The sequence below is a fragment of the Macrobrachium rosenbergii genome, chromosome 10, assembly GCF_040412425.1.
Source record: "Macrobrachium rosenbergii isolate ZJJX-2024 chromosome 10, ASM4041242v1, whole genome shotgun sequence".
Classification (NCBI taxonomy): Eukaryota; Metazoa; Arthropoda; class Malacostraca; order Decapoda; family Palaemonidae; genus Macrobrachium; species Macrobrachium rosenbergii.
This window is the reverse complement of record NC_089750.1, coordinates 31,477,553-31,497,512: the sequence shown is the minus strand read 5'-3', so window position 1 is coordinate 31,497,512 and position 19,960 is coordinate 31,477,553. Positions and strand designations below refer to the sequence as shown.

The following is a 19,960-nucleotide window of genomic DNA, read 5'->3' as shown; positions in this document are numbered from 1 at the left end:
GTGTATTGTCACTCATATAGATGGAGGAGTCAGGGTAACCTGTTTTGCCACAGATTCCATCAGGGTCCAAGGCCAAAGTATCTCCCCAACATTTTTATTCTTTTGATGAGGTTGGTCTCACAACCTTTTTCGTGCATGCAATAGCCAGAATTTGTCCACATTTTTTAGTTTCAATCTGAGTATTGGAGCTATTACTGATGTGAACTGCAGCAGGCCCATCATATGTTCTAGTTGCCATCTGGAAACTCTGGGCTGTGCAAGGAACGTTTTGAGGTTTTTCCTTATTCTGTTTTGAGTACTGATGGGAGGGACAGTCCCAGCCACTGAAAGTGTCTGCTGGGCATGAGACAGGATTGTTTCCAATCTGTTATAAAACCTTTTGACTGGAGTCTGGTGACCACTGCTCTTAGGTTTTTCAACCACTTTTCTTGTGGGCCCCCAGATTAACCAGTCATCTAGGTAAGCTATTAGTTGTATTCCTTCTTGTCTGAGTTCTCGAACAACTACCAATGCTAGTTTTGTAAAAATTCTTAGGGCAATGTTTAGCCCAAAAGGCATGACTTTGAACCTGTATGTATCTTTATCAATCTGAAATCCTAGGAAGGGCTGGAAGGAAACGGCGATAGGGACGTGCCAGAATGCATCTTTCAGATCTATAGAAGCTGTCCAAGTCCCTTTTGCAATGATTGAACATACTTGGGCAACGGTAGTCGTCTGAAACTTTTGGCAAGTAATGTGCTTGTTCAGTGTTGATAGGTTGATCATCACTCTTCTTTTGGAGGAATCCTTTTTGGGGACACTGAAAAGGCGTGCTTGGTGGTGAATATACGCATGTTTCTCTATAGCTCCCTTTACAGGGCCTTTTTCACATAATCTTCCAGAGAGGGGTCTGGTTTTTGGAAGAACCCCTTCAAAGGAGCAGGGGGATGAGACCATTTCCACCCTAACCCATTGAAAATAATGTTGTTCCCCCCAAAGGGAAGACTTCCATTGCCTGTGGTGTCGTTGAAGCTGACCCCTGACCATACAGTTCCTATTGGTATCCACCTCTTCCTCTGCCTTTGCCCTTGATATGTATTCCAGGTGTTGCTTTTCCTTTTCTCATAGAAGATTTTTGGACCTTGTGAAAAGGATGCCCTTGCTGTTGTTGTTGTTGTTCCTTTGTAGGGAATTGTCCCTTCTGACCACCTACCTGTTTTTGAGGAAAACTTTTGGGGGGTGACGGAAGGCTTTTATGATTTTTGATCAAAGCTAGCCTTTTTTGGGTTGAGTAAAGGGAAATTTTTAGTTTTTTGTTTCCTGATTTCCCCTTTCCCCAGAGTAGCATACACTGTACAATTCCGTTAGCAGGCTTGCTCATTGAGTTGAGTCACAATAGACTCTTCAAACAGGTCCTTACAGAAGGGATTAGAGTGTAATAATGCAGTCATGTTGGGGAGTGACTTGTTGGAACCCTCCAATGTTTCCATTCTTGCTTTTATGCACCATTCTCATAAGACTTTAGGCCACAACAGCAAAAATTGTCCTGGAATCTTCTGGAAGCCTTTTGGTGGCAACTTCCAGCAAGGTGGTAGAGGATATAATACTAAGGAGGGAGAGCCTAGCATGAAATTCTGACAAGGCTGTCCCCACTGAGATTCTTCTCTTAGGGGTCCCAAACTGCTGAGTAGCTATATCTAAAGGGAGCTTTTTCCTTTCAAAAGGGAGCTGAAGTGTTGCCCATTCCTTGGTGGAATGTTTCGAAACTGCAATGACCATAGCAAATGGCTTTAATTCTGCCATTGACTGTCATTTTCTAGTTACTACTAAGTTTTGGAAATCTGCCTTCACATGGTTAATCAATTTGAAAGTGAAGAGTCAGAAGACTGGGGCTACTTGGTGAGCAATTTGGGTTTTATTCAGAATGGAAGTAGAGATCCATTTTCCATTGACCTGGTAAAGAAGGTCTTCTATAGCTTTTAATGTTATAGACGCAGGTAAGAGAACCCTTTCTTTTAGGGGTTTCTCCATGTCTGGTGAAGGTGGTACCAGTGCCATTCTGTATTAGGGAATGCTGCCATGTCTCTAAACTCTACATGTACAACTTCGATTATGGTTTTTCTCTCATTAATTAGATACTTACCATCAGGAGAAAAAATGCACATTGAGGCATCTCACCAAGGATTATCAGTATCATCAGGGGTGAGTATTGGAGCCCATATTATGTCAGAACTGTCCATTTTGTTGGTTCTAGTTGGAATTCTAAGAGTAGACCTTGTTTTGGGCAGAGTTTGTATCCACTTTTACTTTTAAGCTACAGGATGCAGTACTTTTACACTTTGGGGTGTACATGACTGACTTAATTTCCTTAATTTCCTGTTCAGAATCATGTATTATGTCCATTATATATTGCTGTTCTATGGCAAGGACATCTTTGATGATACTTATAATTTCCTTCGGAATTGATCAAATGCCACAAACTGTGTACCCTTTTTTGGGGGAGCTTGCGTAAACTGACTGAGCATCAAGGACTGAACACTTACTACCTGTTACCCGGGGAGCAGAAGTCCTGGGTGAGTTGTTATACCCCTCCGAAAATGTCATTTCAATTGGGGTTAGGTGGATCCTAGTATCCCTTTTGGGGGAAGGATCCTGTTCAGCTTCTGATAGCTGCATGGGGGATAGAATTCCTTCTGGAAGGTTGCTCCCCTGGTTAGCTGAAATTTGTGTCCCTGATCCTTCTGGGTTCAGCAGTGTCATTTCATTGGCATTGTCCACTTCATATTCCATTGTAAGATTCCTCTACTTCCTCCGCAGAGTTAACCTGGGAGATCTGGGGACTGATGTTACTGGGTTTTGGCCCAAACATAGATCTTGTTCTGAGAAAGGGTTAAATATCTGCTGCAGGGTTTTGTTGGGAAGATATAATCTCCCCCTTCCCCACCACTACTGAACCCTAGGACCCATCGAGACAGTTTAAAACAAGCTGTTTTATCCTTAAAACTTGCTGCCATGAGCATATTACAAATTTTGCACACATCTGGTGACCAAGCAAATTTTCTTTGTTTTTTTACAAGGATTATGCTCATGGCAGGTGATATGGGACGTACCCACTGGCAAAAAGCGAACTGAGCAGTTTGCTACGGAACATTTGAGCTGAGGGTCCTGCATAATGGCAGCCCTGTAATGATATAAAACAAGTTGTTATTAGAAACTAGCTAGTATTAATTATTTTTAATGAGGTACACTTCTGTAGTTCCTCATATAGTTAATATATGCCATCTTACAGGTTAACTTCAAATTTTAATTCTACCCAAGCTACTGTTTTATATGGCTTTGGTTAATGCTTCTAGTATAATCTACGTTAAGCTAAGAATAGAGGATTTCTTAGAGGGTTGTCGCTTAACCTATTCTAGGCCCCTGCCTATACTAGGTTTATTTAAAACATAAGGATATAAACTATACAGAAAAGAACCCTCGTATAATCTAGTTTTCTGTTTTATATGGCTGAGACTACCCCTTTTTCTGATATTCAGCCACTGCTGTTTTAGGCTGATACTAAGATATTCCCTTATAAAGGGGTTCCTACTTGATCTGGTTAGGCTACTGCCTGTTCTAGGTTTATATCACCTTTAAGGATATAGGTTACATGAGAAATCCACTAATATGTAGCTTTATTTATAGGCTATCAAGTTGTAAAGACTAGGGTATCATTTTATTAAGCCTAGGATACTGTTTATTTCTAACCCAAGGCTGTTTGGACTAAACTGCTGCTTAGACCAGTAATTATTCTCTCTTGGCCTAGTATAGGGTATTGCCTGGTCCAGATTATTTTAGATCACTCTTAAATGTCTGGACTATATAAAACAGAAACTTACTAATATGTGACCTTATAGTTAGGCTACCATTTTTGTCTAACCCAGGTTGTTGTTTATATCTAGTCCTAAGCTGTTTGGTCTGCTCTATAAAACAGTAACTTATTGTTGCATAACTTAGTAATTAGGCTATCACTAACCTAAGCTATGTTATTGTCTAATCCAGATTATTTAATTCACCCTTAAGGTTATGTGTTAAACCAGTAATCTTTTCATAAAACACAACTACCTTAATATGTAGCCTTAAAGCTAGGCTACCATCTCATCTAGTACAGATTGCTATTTCATCTAGTCCTCAGTAATGGGATGTTTCTTGAAAGGCTATCCCTTAACCTAACGTAAGGTACTACCTAGTCCTGGATTATTCAGATCATGCTTAAGTATACAGGCTATATAAAAGGAAAAAAATTTTGTAGTCTGTCATTATCTAACCCTGGTCCTTGGTTAAACTAGCCTGCTGCCTAGGACCATAGCAGAGGATGTCTTAAAAGTTCTTACTTACCTTAATTTAGGTTACTACCTAATCCAAGTTATTTAGTTCATGCTTAAGGATATGTAATCCTAGGGTATAGGACACATCCAATATTAATCTAGTCTAAATTATTCCCACTGAAGCTGATGTAGCCTACTGCCTAGACTATTGTAGACATCGTTATCTGAAAGGATTATCTATATTAATGATAAATTGTAGAACATTTCTTTTAGTTAAAACATCTAAATAAATGACAAATAAAAAATTCTTTAGCAAAACAATTTGCACATTTTTTCAAGAACAGCTTTCACACAAATTAATTACCGTTCCACTGTTTAAAACCAAAAATTTTAAGTGGAACTTAAAAATAAGCACTTAACTTTTGATTTTAGATGTTTCCATGATTCTCGCTAGTGAAAACGGAGAATCAAAAAGCTGAAATACAGAGCGCTGGCTTTCAGTGAACTTTCTTCTGACTTGACCAGGAGAGTAATGGTTCTCTGGTCTCATGTCGGACCGTTTGTATACAATATGGCGGATGTGCATGCGCAATAGTCACTTCTTCTTGCAGGTTTTGGCGTTAGAAAACTGGGTCAGCTTCGCTGAAGATAAGGGAAAATGCCCTTTTATCTTTGAGTCCATTACATACTCCATCACGTGTTGTAGTGTTTATCATTACAATACAAGACCAGCTAAAAGAGAATTCTTTGATATTAGTCTGGTCACCATGGAGCTGTAGAAGACCATGGAAGGGTAAGTTCTTGAGGATGAAACAAGCGACTACACTATAAAAAATTAGCTGATTGAGTTTTACCGACATCATCACTGACCTTAGTTGCTAAATGAAACATAATTTGGAGTTACATTTGTTTTGTAAATTAATAAAACTAGGCTAAAAAAAAAAGGCGGCTTACTATTATTTATAAAAAGGATTTTGACAAAGGAAAAATCTATTTCTGGAGATGTTCACCCGGTGAAATAGTCCATTCAGCACTTTATTTCTAGGTAATTCCGTTTGCTAGATACCAGAGAAAGCTAAATGAAATGCTGGAGTTACTACCCCCAGAGCGAGCTCCACTAGATGGAGGTTCGGAACCTTATTTAGAGATTCCCAATGTCAAAGTCAGAGAGGTGCCGATACAAGCCCATGCACTACTCGCGGACTGTATACAAGGCAACACTGCATTCCATGTTAGCACCCACCTCACTAGAATGAAGTTTATCAAGGAGGGAGAGAATGTGGGTCATGATTACGGGCCCTCTCCAGAAATAGATTTTCCTTTGTCAAAATGCTTTTCTTCTTGTCAGTGAAATAGTAACAGAGAAATAAACATCATTCTTATGCTATTAAAGACGTTTGAAAACTGAGAATTCTACCCTGAACATAAGTAAGGTCCTCTAAGTTCATGTAATGAAAATAATGTAATGGTCACCGTCTAAGATCATGAGCTTAGAATAGCACCTGAATAGGCTTGTTAAGAAAATACTTCCTGCCTAATAGCAGACCCCCCTTTTTTTAAAGGAGAGGACCTGACATAGGTCCTGTCTAAAAAAGCCTGCAAGGAGAAAACTGGACACAGAAACAGACCTTGTAAAAGGGGAGTACTTTTAAGGTGACCACAAAATGAGGACCTTCAATTGTAGATAGAAAGTTAGGGTGAGGAATTCACAACACTACCCCCTTGAGGGGAAACAAACTGATTGGTTCCGCCAGACAAACCAAACAAGACCAGCTAAAAGAAGCTAAGCTGATTAAAAATTTTGGGACTTAACAAGGAAAGATAAGAACAAGATGATTAGTCTGGTCATTACTCAAAGACCAGGAAACCGAATGTGGACGGAGTACTGGACGAACACAGACCTTAGGGGTGAAAGAGGGCCAGTCTGGTTCCAACAAAACAGGGTAAGTTCTTGAGTGCTAGTTACTTAACTGCAGAACCATACTGCAGTAGAGTAGGATCCCTTAACTGATTTCAGGAAAACAGTAATAACAGGACCAAAATTAAACTGTAAGATTCTACAAAGACCACAAAGCCAGGACATCAGAGTTTGAGGGGCTGAGGCTGAGTTTATACCATCACGGGACAGCTTTAGTTTGTGGCTGAATTGCTAAATTCCAGGCCCAGGAAAAACAGAATTTGAATTACATTTGTTTGTAAGGATTATTAAAACCAGGGGAGGCCCTAAAAATAGGGAAACTAGTGATTTATAAATAGACAGAGTACCTGCGTCTGTTTAAATGACCATAACCTGTAGTCCAAAGGTGTTTATTGCTGTTTTGTTTGCCTCTTGGGGAAGAAGTTTCAGACAGGAAGACTGTCACCGCCCTCCAAAGCGTTGATATGGAAGCCATGTACTCCATTTCAAAAAAGTTTTGCAGCCTGCCTATTTCAAAAAAGTTTTGCAGCCTGCACTTTATTTGTTTCTTCAGCTGCAGCTACAGTCTGCATTGCTGTTAGTTTGTTTACAATAAGTCCTTTTACAATAATTGCACTGTTAATAGTAGAAATAATAGTAATAATAACAATGTCATTTAAGTAAATATTTTTTGGAGTCTAGTTAGGTAACCATCGGGGGTAAATAAGCCTACAGTAGTGAGCATCAGGGTTGACATTGCCTGTGGAAAACCTCATCACATATAAGACCTGGGGGTGATTTTTTGAGTAATTATATAGAAAAAATCCATCTTATATGTCATCAACTATGATAATCTTATCAAGTAAATATTATACTAGAAAAAAGTCAGTGAATGGTTTTACTGTGCAGGTATAGCCAGGGCTGGATGTACTGAATTTTTGTTACATCGCTTAACCAGTCTATTTATGCTCTGAGTGCTATGTGATTATTAATAATTGAAAAATGTAGGTGTATATATTACAGATTATTGTAATATAGTTAGACATTTTCAGGTCTGTATTTTTGAAAAATTTGTTTGAAAAAATATATGGAGAAATGCAAGGATTAATTAATCAACTACATAAACTACCTTGTAGATGGCCTTGTATTCAAGATTGTTCACAAGTCTTCAGATTTACCTTTAAACCTTGAATGTACCATGTTTTCTTATGCTAGTGTGATATGAGATTCCTTTTATGTAATAATTTTACAGGATCACCAAATATTTTATGGACTTGGGGAGGAGCAAGGTTGGCGTCGAATCACTCGCAACCTTTTAATAGATGTACATAAAGGTGCAGCTGCCTCACCACAGCTGCGCAAACAGTTCAAAAAGGTTAGAATTTTGTTTTGAAATTTTACTCCCTATTTTTTATGGTTGGATAAAGTTTTACAGAAAGTATTCAGCAGATGGTTTTTCCAATGTTGTCCCGTAGTTGTACCTATGGATAGTTGTAATTTTTTTACACTTGTTTCATTTATATATATATATATATATATATATATATATATATATATATATATATATATATATATATATATATATATATATATATATATATATATATATATATATATATATATAACATACATACATACATACATATATACATATATACCAGCAATCAGTAGTCCGGAACAATCAGTAATCCGCACAAATTTTCAAGCTAGAGTAATTTCTAATGTTTCCGCACTAATTTTCAAATTTCCCCGGTCGCTATGCTTAACTTCGCTCGCCAGCCGCCGATTGGGTGGCGAGTGTGCGTGCATCAACAAACTGGTAGCCTAGCCTACATTATACTGAACTCTTTTCACATATTAACAGTATTATACAAACATCAACATAACAAATGTGCATCTTTTTCATGGATCTTTTAAAAAGTTATGCTTTACTACACTGTTTCTAATTGCATATATTCTCATATTGCTTTTGTATTATAAATTGCGATCAATGTTTTGTTTTGGGAATCGATATCGCTGTGTTTATTTCGCCGCATTTAACTAAGTTCAAAGCACTTTTCTTGCTTCTAGTTAGCGTAAATGAATATGGATACTTTATTTATTTGGGACAAGGATATTTTTCGTTATTCAAAGTGTTTTTAAGTCGAAATATAACTTAAATATGTCTCGTTGTGAAATCAATTTAGCTATTTTTTTCGTTAATATATGATGTTCGCGGGAATCGCGGCTGGCTGTTTTGGGGGGATGTTTGTTTTGTGTAAAAAAAATCAAGATTTCATTCGCTATTTTCTCTTGATTTCATCATAATACGAGCTTTATGTATTTATCTTTTATCGGCGTGAAAACAGTAGTAATTTGTATTCTTTCATGCCCAGTAGTTTTGATTAAAATAAATTCTCTCCAGCTTTATTTACGGTCGAGTTTCATCCATGTTGCCGATGCATGATAATTTATAGTCATTAGCAGCTTGAACAGTGTTTTCTCAGTTTCAGCTACAACTTGCAGCTTAAAGTTACTGTAGCAGTATATTTCCCTGTCGATCTTTTCTCCAAAGCAAATAAGGGTATAGTGTAAAAAATATATCAGTCCTATTGTACAGTACTTAACATCATTTGTAACACAACTACAGTAATTGTGTATTACCGTACGATGGTTGAAATGCAAGCAAAACAGTTGTTATCCGATAGGATTATTAGCAAAACAACAGTTTCCTGTTCGGTTGTTTATGGCTGTACGCATTTACGCAAGAGTATAATGTTACTAACAATACTTTTATCATTCTCTTTTACTTTAACTAGCAGATGGAATAAAGTGATGGAGTAAAAGAAGTTTTTCTATTGTAAGTTGGTCTCTCGCGCTGCCCGATTGTACCTGCTGCCTGCGCCTGCGTGAAATCTGAAAATATTTCCTAAATATTTTCGTACCAGTATTAATTGCTAACCCCATTGTAAACTTGAAATATCGTAAGTCGAATTATCGTAACTCGAGCACTACCTGTATTTGATAATTGTCTTTTCTTTGTTAACCAACTTGTACTGATTTATGGGATATTTGAATTCTAAGATGAGGTGCTTAGCTACTGGGTTTCGTGTATTCTAGCCTAATAAATGGCTAATCCGGCACCCTCCAGGTCCCAATGATGCCGGATTAGTGATGGTCAACCAGTATATTATATATATATATGTATGTATATATATATATATATATATATATATATATATATATATATATATATATATATATATATATATATATATATATATATATATATATATATATATTATATATGTGTGTATATATATATATATATATATATATATATATATATATATATATATATATATTATATATATATATATATATATATATATATATATATATATATATATATATATATATATATATATATATATATATATATATATATATATATATAATATATATATATATATATATATATATATATATATATATATATATATATATATATATATATATATATATACACATATATAGTCATACCTCGAAATTGTGAGGTTAGGTTCCAGAGCCCCTCGTGCAAGGTGAATTTTCGTGTAAGTTTGGCATGGTATTTAAAAGTGCTAATAAATGTTTATTTCCAGAGTTAAAGTACTAAATATGACCCTAATCATGCTCCCAAAGTATTAAGCTAACTTTTAAATGAACTAAAGTTAGTGTAATTTTATCTAAAATTTAGCTTATTACCCTTAAAAAAGGAATACAGTAAATGGTTGACATAAAAATTGAGTACTGCAGTTTCATAATAGCGCATTTACAGTAGACGTGTACTAATGTTACCCTAATTCATGGGATGCCGTTTTCTTTGTCACTTAGAGTAAAAGCCGTTTTCTTTGCGTCACTAGGCAAAACGTCACAGTCAACAAAAGTACAATTCCATAAAACATCAAAAACATGTACATAATGTTCGTAGAAGGTAGTACAGTACAGGTAAAATTCAATCAATTTAAAATTGTATACTGTACAGGTAATGACGTACCAGAGAAATAATAAGTTGTAAAAGTATGTTTTAGCGCTAACTACGAATGTGAGAGAGAGAGTAAAGTAACTTTACTGCTTTTGTATCGTATTTATGCGCAGATATAGAAATACAAATTTTCCATTCTGATTTTACACCTAAAAACACAAACACTTAAAAATTAAACACACTTTCTACAGGGGTATCATCTTTGAAAAATGCAGTAACTAAGGGTATCACATCTTGTAAAAGTACACCAACTGAACGTGCTGTAATTACATGCACATACAGATTGCACCAGCACTTTTCTCCGAGGTGAACAGAGTAATTTTCAAAGAATGACACTTATACAACTCTTAGTTACATCTCTGATATTACATTAACGAATTCATTTTATCAAGTGAGTGCGACTGAACAACCTCATCTCAAGGTCATGTAAAGTCCTTGTGACAAAGACTTTGCAAATGGACATAATACTTGTATGATATTTATGTACAGAAATATAAATATAAATTTTCCATATCGATTTTACAGTTAAAAGCATGAAAACTTATAAATGTACTTCAAACATTAAACAAGCATTTTATGCAGGGGTATCATCTTTGAAAAGTGCAGTAACTTTGCAAATGGGTATCACATCTTGTAAAAGTACACTAACTGAATGTGCTGAAATTACCTTTGCATCATATTTATGCATGTACAAAAATAAAAATAATACATTTTCGATACAGATTTTACACATGAAAGCATGAAATGCATTTTTCTTTGAGATTTTACACATGAAAGCATGAAATGCATTTTTCATAGAGATTTTGCACATTAAAACTTGAAATGCATTTTTCATACAGATTTTACACATAAAAGGATGAAATGCATTTTTCATGCAGATTTTACACGTAAAAGAATGAAATGCATTTTTCATACAGATTTTACACATAAAAGCATGAAAACTTGTAAATTACTTCAAAAATTAAACACCCACTTCTGCAGGGTTTCTTGAGAATTTCATGTGTCTGTGAAAAAATCGCGTATGCCAATTAGTTAGGTTCCATGAAAAGTTCGTGTGTGTGTGAATTGCGCAACTCAAATCATGTAAGATCGAAGTATTACTGTATATATATATATATATATATATATATATATATATATATATATATATATATATATATATATATATATATATATATATGTGTGTGTGTGTGTATATGTGTGTGTATGTATATTTATGTGTGTGCATACATATATATATGTGTATATACAGGTTGACCATCACTAATCCGGCATCATTGGGACCTGGAGGGTGCCGGATTAGCCATTTATTAGGCTAGAATACACGAAACCCAGTAGCTAAGCACCTCATCTTAGAATTAAAATATCCCATAAATCAGTACAAGTTGGTTAATAAAGAAAAGACAATTATCAAATACAGGTAGTGCTCAAGTTACGATAATTCGACTTACGATATTTCGAGTTTACGATGGGGTTAGCAATTAATACCGATACAAAAATATTTAGGAACTATTTTTAGATTTCACGCAGGCGCAGGCAGCGAGAGAGATCAACTTACAGTAGACCAACTTCTTTTCCTACATCTCTTTATTCCATCTGCTAGTTAAAAAAGTAAAAGAGAATGATAAAAGTAATGTTATTAACATTATACTCTTGCGTAAATGCGTACAGACATAAACAAACGAACGGGAAACTTGTTTTGCTAATAATCGTGCCAGATGACAACTGTTTTGCTTGAATTTCAACCATTGTACAATTAAACAATTACAGGTAGGTTTGACACTTTTCAAATATATTCATCAGAAATTATTTCCGGCTTACGACACAAACAATTACTCCGATCCGATGGAAGAAATATGGCCCCAAAACGGCAGAATAATCATAATTTGAAGGTTTTTTGATGTAAAACTCAATAATAATGCATTTTACATCGTTTTCAATGTACCCAGAGCATTAAAAGTAAGGTTTTCTTATGATTTTTGACGATTTTCGACGATTTTCCAGCTTACGACGATTTTTGGAAACGGCGCAAGAAGAACGGAACCCCGTCGAAACTGGGACCGCCTGTACTGTAGTTATGTTACAAATGACGGTAAGTACTATACAATAGGACATATATTTTTTACACTATACCCTTATTCGCTTTGGAGAAAAGATCGGCAAGTAAATATACTGCTACAGTAACTTTAAGCTGCAAGTTATAGCTGAAGCTGAGAAAACAATGTTCAAGTGCTAATGACCATAAATTATCGTGTATCGGCAACATGGATGAAACTCGACCGTAAATAAAATTGGAGAGAATGTATTTTAATCAAAACTACTGGTCATGAAAGAATACAAATTACTGCTGTTTTCACGCCGATAAAAGATAAATACGTAAAGCTCGTATTATGATGAAAACAAGAGAAAATAGCGAACGGAATCTTGATTTTTTTTTTTACACAAAACAGACATGCCCCTGAAAAAATGGCCAGCAGCGATTCCATGAAACGTCATATATTAACGAAAAAAATAGCTAAATTACTTTCACAACGAGACATATTTAAGTTATATTTCGACTTAAAAACACTTCATATAACAAAAAATATCCTTGTCCCAAATAAATAAAGTATCTATATTCATTTACGCTTACTAGAAGCAAGAAAAGCGCTCTGAACTGAGTTAAATGCGGCGAAATAAACACCGCGTTATCGATTCCCAAAACAAAACATTGATCGCAATTCATAATACAAAAGCAATATGAGAATATACGCAATTGGATATAATGTAGTAAAGTATAACTTTTCAAAAGATCCATGAAACTGATGCACATTCGTTATGTTGATGTTTGTATAATACTGTTAATATGTGAATAGAGTTCAGTAAGTAATGTAGGCTAGGCTACCGCATATGTAGCCTATACAATATACCATAGCGTAGGCCAAAAGACAATAATTAATGTAAAAAATGGAGCAGCAAAAGCATGCCTGCGTTTACAAACACCTCCAGTTTGTCGATGCAGTACACAGCGCCACCAAATCGAAGTGACCGGCGAGCAAGTCAGCGCAGTGACCCGGGAAATTTGAAAATTAGTGCGGAAACATTAGGAATTACTATAGCCGAAATTTGTGCCAGATTACTGATTGCCGGATTAGTGATGGTCAACCTGTATATATGTGTGTGTGTGTGTGTATATGTATATGTATAAGTATATGTATATATATATTTATATATACATATACATATACAGTAATACCTCGAACTTGCGCGATTCGAGTTGCACGAATTCACAGACACAAGAATTTTTCATTGGAACCTAACTAATGGTCATATACGAGTTTTTCACTGACACACGATCATTAGTGAACACTGAGAAACCCAGCAAAAGTGTTTGTTTAATTTTTTATGTAATTTATAAGTTTTCAAGCTTTTATGTGTAAATTAAATAAAATTAAATATTATTAAAAGTAATAATTCTCTCTCTCTCTCTCTCTCTCTCTTTTAGTAGCTCTTCATTGGGCGAGTCGGTAGAGCTGTGGACTAGCACTCGCTAGGCCCGAGTTCAAGTCTCCGGCCGGCTGATGAAGAGTTAGAGGAATTTATTTCTGGTGATAGAAATTCATTTCTCGCTATAATGTGGTTCGGATTCCACAATTAAGCTGTATGTCCTGTTGCTAAGTAACCAATTGGTTCTTAGCCACGTAAAATAAGTCTAATCCTTTGGGCTAGCCTTAGGAGAGCTGTTAATCAGCTCAGTGGTCTGGTAAAACTAAGGTATACTTAACTTCTCTCTTTTAGTGAGATGAATTTTTATCGTACATGTATACAGGTATGTTTATTTGTATGATAAATTAACTTTTTACCTAATAATAAGTACTAATTTTCAAATAATAAGATTAATAAAATTAAATATAATAATAATAATAATAATATAATAATAATAATAATAATAATAATAAAACTGTAATTACAAAATTCATATTATTTTGAACAAGTAAATTCTTCCCTTGTCTTTTGTAAGAAGGAGGTCGAAGGCAAAAGCTGTCAGACATGTCATTTAACATGACAAGAAGGGAAGTGTTGCTAATCAGTGGTCAAATTTTTCTTGTAATTCTCTCTCTCTCTCTCTCTCTCTCTCTCTCTCTCTCTCTCTCTCTCTCTCTCTCTCTCTCTCTCTCTCTCTCTCTGTGTCCGTAATAATTCATAAAAAATTTCACTGTCTTAAGTAAGGACAACTGTTATCTCTCTCTCTCTCTCTCTCTCTCTCTCTCTCTCTCTCTCGAAGTTAAACAACCTACACATTACAGCACTGTTTCTCTGTGTGTCTTTAACTGTACATTAGATAATTTTAAATTGATCTGATTTTACCTGTACTGTTTACAAACTGTAAATGCGCCATTCTAAAACATAGAGACAGCATTTCAGAACATAGAGCAATTCAGAACAAAGAGAAAGTGACAGAATAAAAAAGTTTTTAAAAACGATGTTGAGAAGACTTCTAAAAATAGATCGGTGGAATGGGGGAGAGAGAGAGACCATTTATTTCTTTTTTTAAGGGGAATGTATTAAGCTAACTTTTAAATGAAAATACAGTAACTTTAATTTCATTTAATAGTTAGTTTAATAATGAATTTCCATCTTTTGATATCTAATGTAAGAATAACTCTCTCTCTCTCTCTCTCTCTCTCTCTCTCTCTCTCTCTCTCTCTCTCTCTCTCTCTCTCTCTCTCTCGTGTTATTCTCTCAGTCTTCGTAATTATTTATCTCCTCTCTCTCTCTTCTCTCTCGTTCATAGTTAGCACTCACACATTTTTACAACTTCACATTTCTACAACTTATTAATTCCCTGTACGTCTTTACTTGTACAGTACTGTAGATAGTTTAAATTTATCTAATTTAACCTGTATCGTCTACGAAGTGTAAATGCTCGTAGTGTTGCAAATACGTTCTAAAACATAGAGACATAATAACTAAGAGTTGTATTAGTCAAAATATAAAACACTGTTTGTTCATGAAAAAGCATTTCAGAACAAAGAGAAAGAGACCCAGAATAAAGTTGTTAAAAAGAGGTTGAGACGATTCTAAAAATAGATCGGTTGGAAGGAGAGAGAGAGAGAGAGAGAGAGAGAGAGAGAGAGAGAGAGAGAAAAAAATTCTCTTCCAAATCTCAGTTTATATGTAACCATTTATTTCTCTTTTTTAAGGGTAATGTATTAAGCTAACTTTTAAATGAAATTACAGTAACTTTAATTTCATTTAAAAGTTAACTTAATAATTTTGGAGCATGATTAGGGTCATATTTAGTGTTTAAACTTTAGAAACAAGCATTTATTAGCATTTTTAGAGACCATGCCATACTTACACGAAAATTCACCCTGCGTGAGGGGTTCTGGAACCTAACCTCGCATAAGTTCGGAGTATGACTGTATGTGTGTGTGTTTGTGTGTAGGGAGTCCCCGGTTAATGGCGGCATTGGTTAACGGTGTTTCAGTTTTACATTGCTTGGATGATAATGCCGCTAACCAGATTTTCGATACCGGAAGGCAGTTTATCAGTGCCGACAAACCTCTTAACAGCGCTGTTAACCGGTTAACAGTGCTGTAAACTGGTTAACAGAGCTGTTAACTGGTTAACGGTTCAGTTAACTGGTTAATGGTGTCATTAAGCAGATCACAGGCACTTTCAGCGTTGTAAATGCCATTGATTCGGTTAACAGCTATTTTTGGTTACAGGTGCTCAGCCGATAACCTAACCTTCGCCATTAACCGGGGACTGCCTTATATATACAGGCAGTCCCGGTTATCGGCGGGGGTTCCGTTCTGACGGCATGATGATAACCAAAAATTGGCAATCTTCAGGGTTTTTTAGGCGGTTATTGATACCAAAAATTGTTGATATTATCCCTTAAACGCCTATTGGACGTATCATACGTCAACTAAAATTGTCTGTTGGGTGCCGAGTGGACGTACCGTACGTCGACTACAAAAAATTTCAACCTTCGGTCAACTTTGACTCGACCGAAATGGTTGAAAAACGCAGTTGTAAGCTAAAACTCTTACATTCTAGTAATATTCAATCATGTACCTTCATTTTGCAACAAATTGGAAGTCTCTAGCACAGTATTTCGATTTATGGTGAATTTTTGAAAAAAACTTTTTTCTTACGCACGGGCGGTAACAGCCGAAAATTTCATAAATTCTTTCGTCATTTTGTCGTAATTTTTGCACTGTTCTATATTAGCCGTTACATAAAGTTTTATATAAGAAAATGTGCGCAATTTCATGTACAATACAGCAAAATACAACCCATGGTTGTAGCTTTTATCAGTTTGGAAATATTTTCATATAAACCACGATAACTGCCAAAATTTCAACCTTCGGTCAACTTTGACTAGACCGAAATGGTCAAAAAACGCAATTTTAAGCTAAAACCAATTAGTAATAAGTCTTTAGCACAATATTACGATTTATGGTGAATTTTGAAAAAACTTTTTTTCTTACGTCCGCGCCAGAAATTCTTTAAATCAGCGTTGTCGTAATGTTTGCACTGTTTTATATTAGTCGTTACATAAAGTTTTATATATGGAAATGTGCGCAATTTTTCATGTAGAATACAACAGAAAATAACTCATGGTTGTAGCTTTTATCAGTTTTGAAATATTTTCATATAAATTACGATAACTGCCAAAATTTCACGCTTCAGTCAACATTAACTCGACCGAAATGGTCAAAAAACGCAATTATAAGCTAAAACTCTTACATTCTCGTAATATTCAATCATGTACCTTCATTTTGCAACAAACTGGAAGTCTCTAGCACAATATTTCGATTTATGGTGAATTTCTGAAAAAAAAATTTTTCCTTACGTCTCTGTAGCGCTAACTCGGCCGAACATCTCAGAAATTCTTTTCGTCATGTTGTCGTAATGTTTGCATCGTTTTACATTAGTCGTTACATAAACTTTTATATATGAAAATGTGCGCAATTTCATGTAGAATACAACAGAATATAGCTCATGGTTGTAGCTTTTATCACTTTTGAAATATTTTCACATAAATCACGATAACTGCCAAAATTTCAACCTTCGGTCAACTTTAACTCGACCGAAATGGTCAAAACACGCAATTGTAAGCTAAAAGTCTTACATTCTAGTAATATTCAATCGTTTAACTTCATTTTGCAATAAATTAGAAGTCTCTAGCACAATATTTCGATTTATGGTGAATTTTTGAAAAAAAAGTTTTCCTTACGTCTGTGCGGTAACTCGGCCGAACATCTCAGAAATTCTTTCGTCTCGTTGTCGTAATATTTGCACCGTTTTATATTAGTCGTTACATAAAGTTTTATATATGAAAATGTGCACAATTTCATGTACAATACAACAAAAAATAACTCATGGTTGTAGTTTTTATCAGTTTGGAAATATTTCCATATAAATCACGATAAATAGAAAAAATTCGACTTTCGGTCAACTTTAACTTGACCGAAATGGTCGAAAACTGCAATTGTAAGCTAAAACACTTACAGTCTAGTAATATTCAATCAATTAGCTTCATTTTTCAACAAACGGGAAGTCTCTAGCACAATATTTCGATTTATGGTGAATTTAAAAACAAAACATTTTTTACGTCCGCGCGTTATGAATTCATGCATCATTTTTTTATAATATTTTCTCTGTGTTGCTTTGATCGTTTTAAAATTTGTTATATACCAAAATCATCGCAATTTAGTGTACAATACAACTAAAAAAAATTAACTCATTAGCTTTAACCGTTTTGCTTACAGCGCGATTTGTATACAATTATATACGAGTTTTTTTTTTTTGCGCTGTCATATATTCCAATATTTATATATGATAATGATATTTTTTTCATTTCTGATGGTTGCATACTAAACTTCAGGCAATGACAAAAAAATGAGCCAAAAATGAACTCTTAATCTTAAAAATTGTGCTGTGATTTTTTTAAAAACTTTTTTCCGCCAAATGGCGCTAACTCACCGAACGCCACCGGCATACGCGAGACGTTTTTGTAAATAGGGCTTCGGCGTTAAAGGGTTAATGGTGTCGATAAGTGGAAATCGGCGATTTTCATTGCTAGACAAGCACCGTAAAACCGGATCGCCAGTAACCGAACCCGCCAATAACCAGGGACTGCCTGTATGCATATATGTATATACAGGTAGTCCCCGGTTAACGGCGGGCTCGGTTAACGGCGATCCGGTTTTATGGCGCTTGTCTAGCGACGAAAATCAGCAGTTTTCGGCACTGAATATCGCTGATTTCCGCCTATCGGTGCCGATGATTAGGTATTGGCGCCAATACATACCTAACAGAGGCACTTTTCAAAAGCGCCGATAAGCCCCAAAAATCACCGAAAAGGTTCCGAAAATCACCGATTTTCGGTTAGTGGCGATTTTCGGTTATCATCACACCCTCAGAAACGGAACCCCGCCGATAACCGGGAACTGCCTGTATATATGTATATGTATATATATATATATATATATATATATATATATATATATATATATATATATATATATATATATATATATATATATATATATATATATATATATATATATATATATATATATATATATATATGCTTAAAAATCACAGTAGATGCACGTGATTTAAGTGTACAAGTGAGTCCCACAGGAAGATGATGGGCAGAAGTTCAGTACACTACCAAGCATTTCATGCTTATTAATGCATCGTCTGGGCACAAATGAAACAGATGAAAAGGTTACAAAGTAAACAAAAAGAACAAGAATACCAGATGGTTAATAAACAGAAAGATAATCCAGGATAATCCGGGATCAAGATGTCTTAAACTAAAACTATAGACCTAACTACAAGAGGTATGGAAGTTTAGCCTTACAAAATCCAAAAGCATGTATAAAATTGAATACCAGATGGTTAATTGTCAAGGGGTAATAAACAAAAAGGCAATCCAGGATAATCTGGGATCACAGAGCCACAAACTAAAACCATATACTTAACCATAAAATATACGGAATCTTACCCATTCAAATTCTAGAAACATGTATAAAACTGAATACTGTACTAATTTTACTTATATTTATCAACAACTTTTTTAATTATGAAGGCATCAAGTTTAAACAAACCAAGACTTAGAACACTTCCATTATTTGACTTGATGATAAAACAAGATTCAGTGATATTCCTTTTAACTGTGTCGTTGCTCGGGACTAGAGATCTTGCTTCACTCCAGTTAATAGGATGATCCAAATCTCTCATATGTACAAATAATGCATTCAGTATTTGGCAAGTTCCGAGAGAATATTGGTGTTGTTTGATTAATTGTGAAAGTGATTTTCCAGTTTGTCCATAATATATTTTATCACACTTTTTACATGGAATTTCACAGATGCAGCCAGAAACACATTTAGGAGAATTTTTTATTATTGAACTCTTCAACATTAAAATTACTGAACACAACATTTATGTTGAAAAGCTATAAAATTCTGGGAATTTGTAAAAACCTTTTATCATACGGTAATTTGAGAATATTATACTCACTACATTCAAGTTTGTTATTAGGTAAATAAAATGTTTTCCTGGCTCTTTCGATGCTACATATACAAACATCCTTGGGTATTTAAGTTTCAAAGCAATAATATAAATAGTTTTAATCTCAGCATCAATGAACTGCTGGCTACAAACGTGTAAAGCTCTTAAGAACATTTCAGAAAAGACAGAGAATTTAGCATTTTCATGATGACTGGAATAATAATGGACAAAAGAGGCAATGTTAGTTGATTTTCG

The 19,960-nt window shown here is 34.9% G+C and overlaps 1 protein-coding gene across 5 annotated transcripts in view; it reads left to right on the top strand.

Annotated features, from left to right (window-relative positions):
- The window catches only part of Hsepi (D-glucuronyl C5-epimerase), a 230,812-nt gene that overhangs the window by 110,383 nt on the left and 100,469 nt on the right, over positions 1 to 19,960 (top strand). For all 5 annotated transcript variants that reach the window (XM_067110122.1, XM_067110127.1, XM_067110123.1 and 2 more), the window contains exon 9: positions 7,436 to 7,558. In XM_067110122.1, coding sequence (XP_066966223.1) covers positions 7,436 to 7,558 — 123 coding nt within the window. The remainder of the gene's footprint in view (positions 1 to 7,435; positions 7,559 to 19,960) is intronic.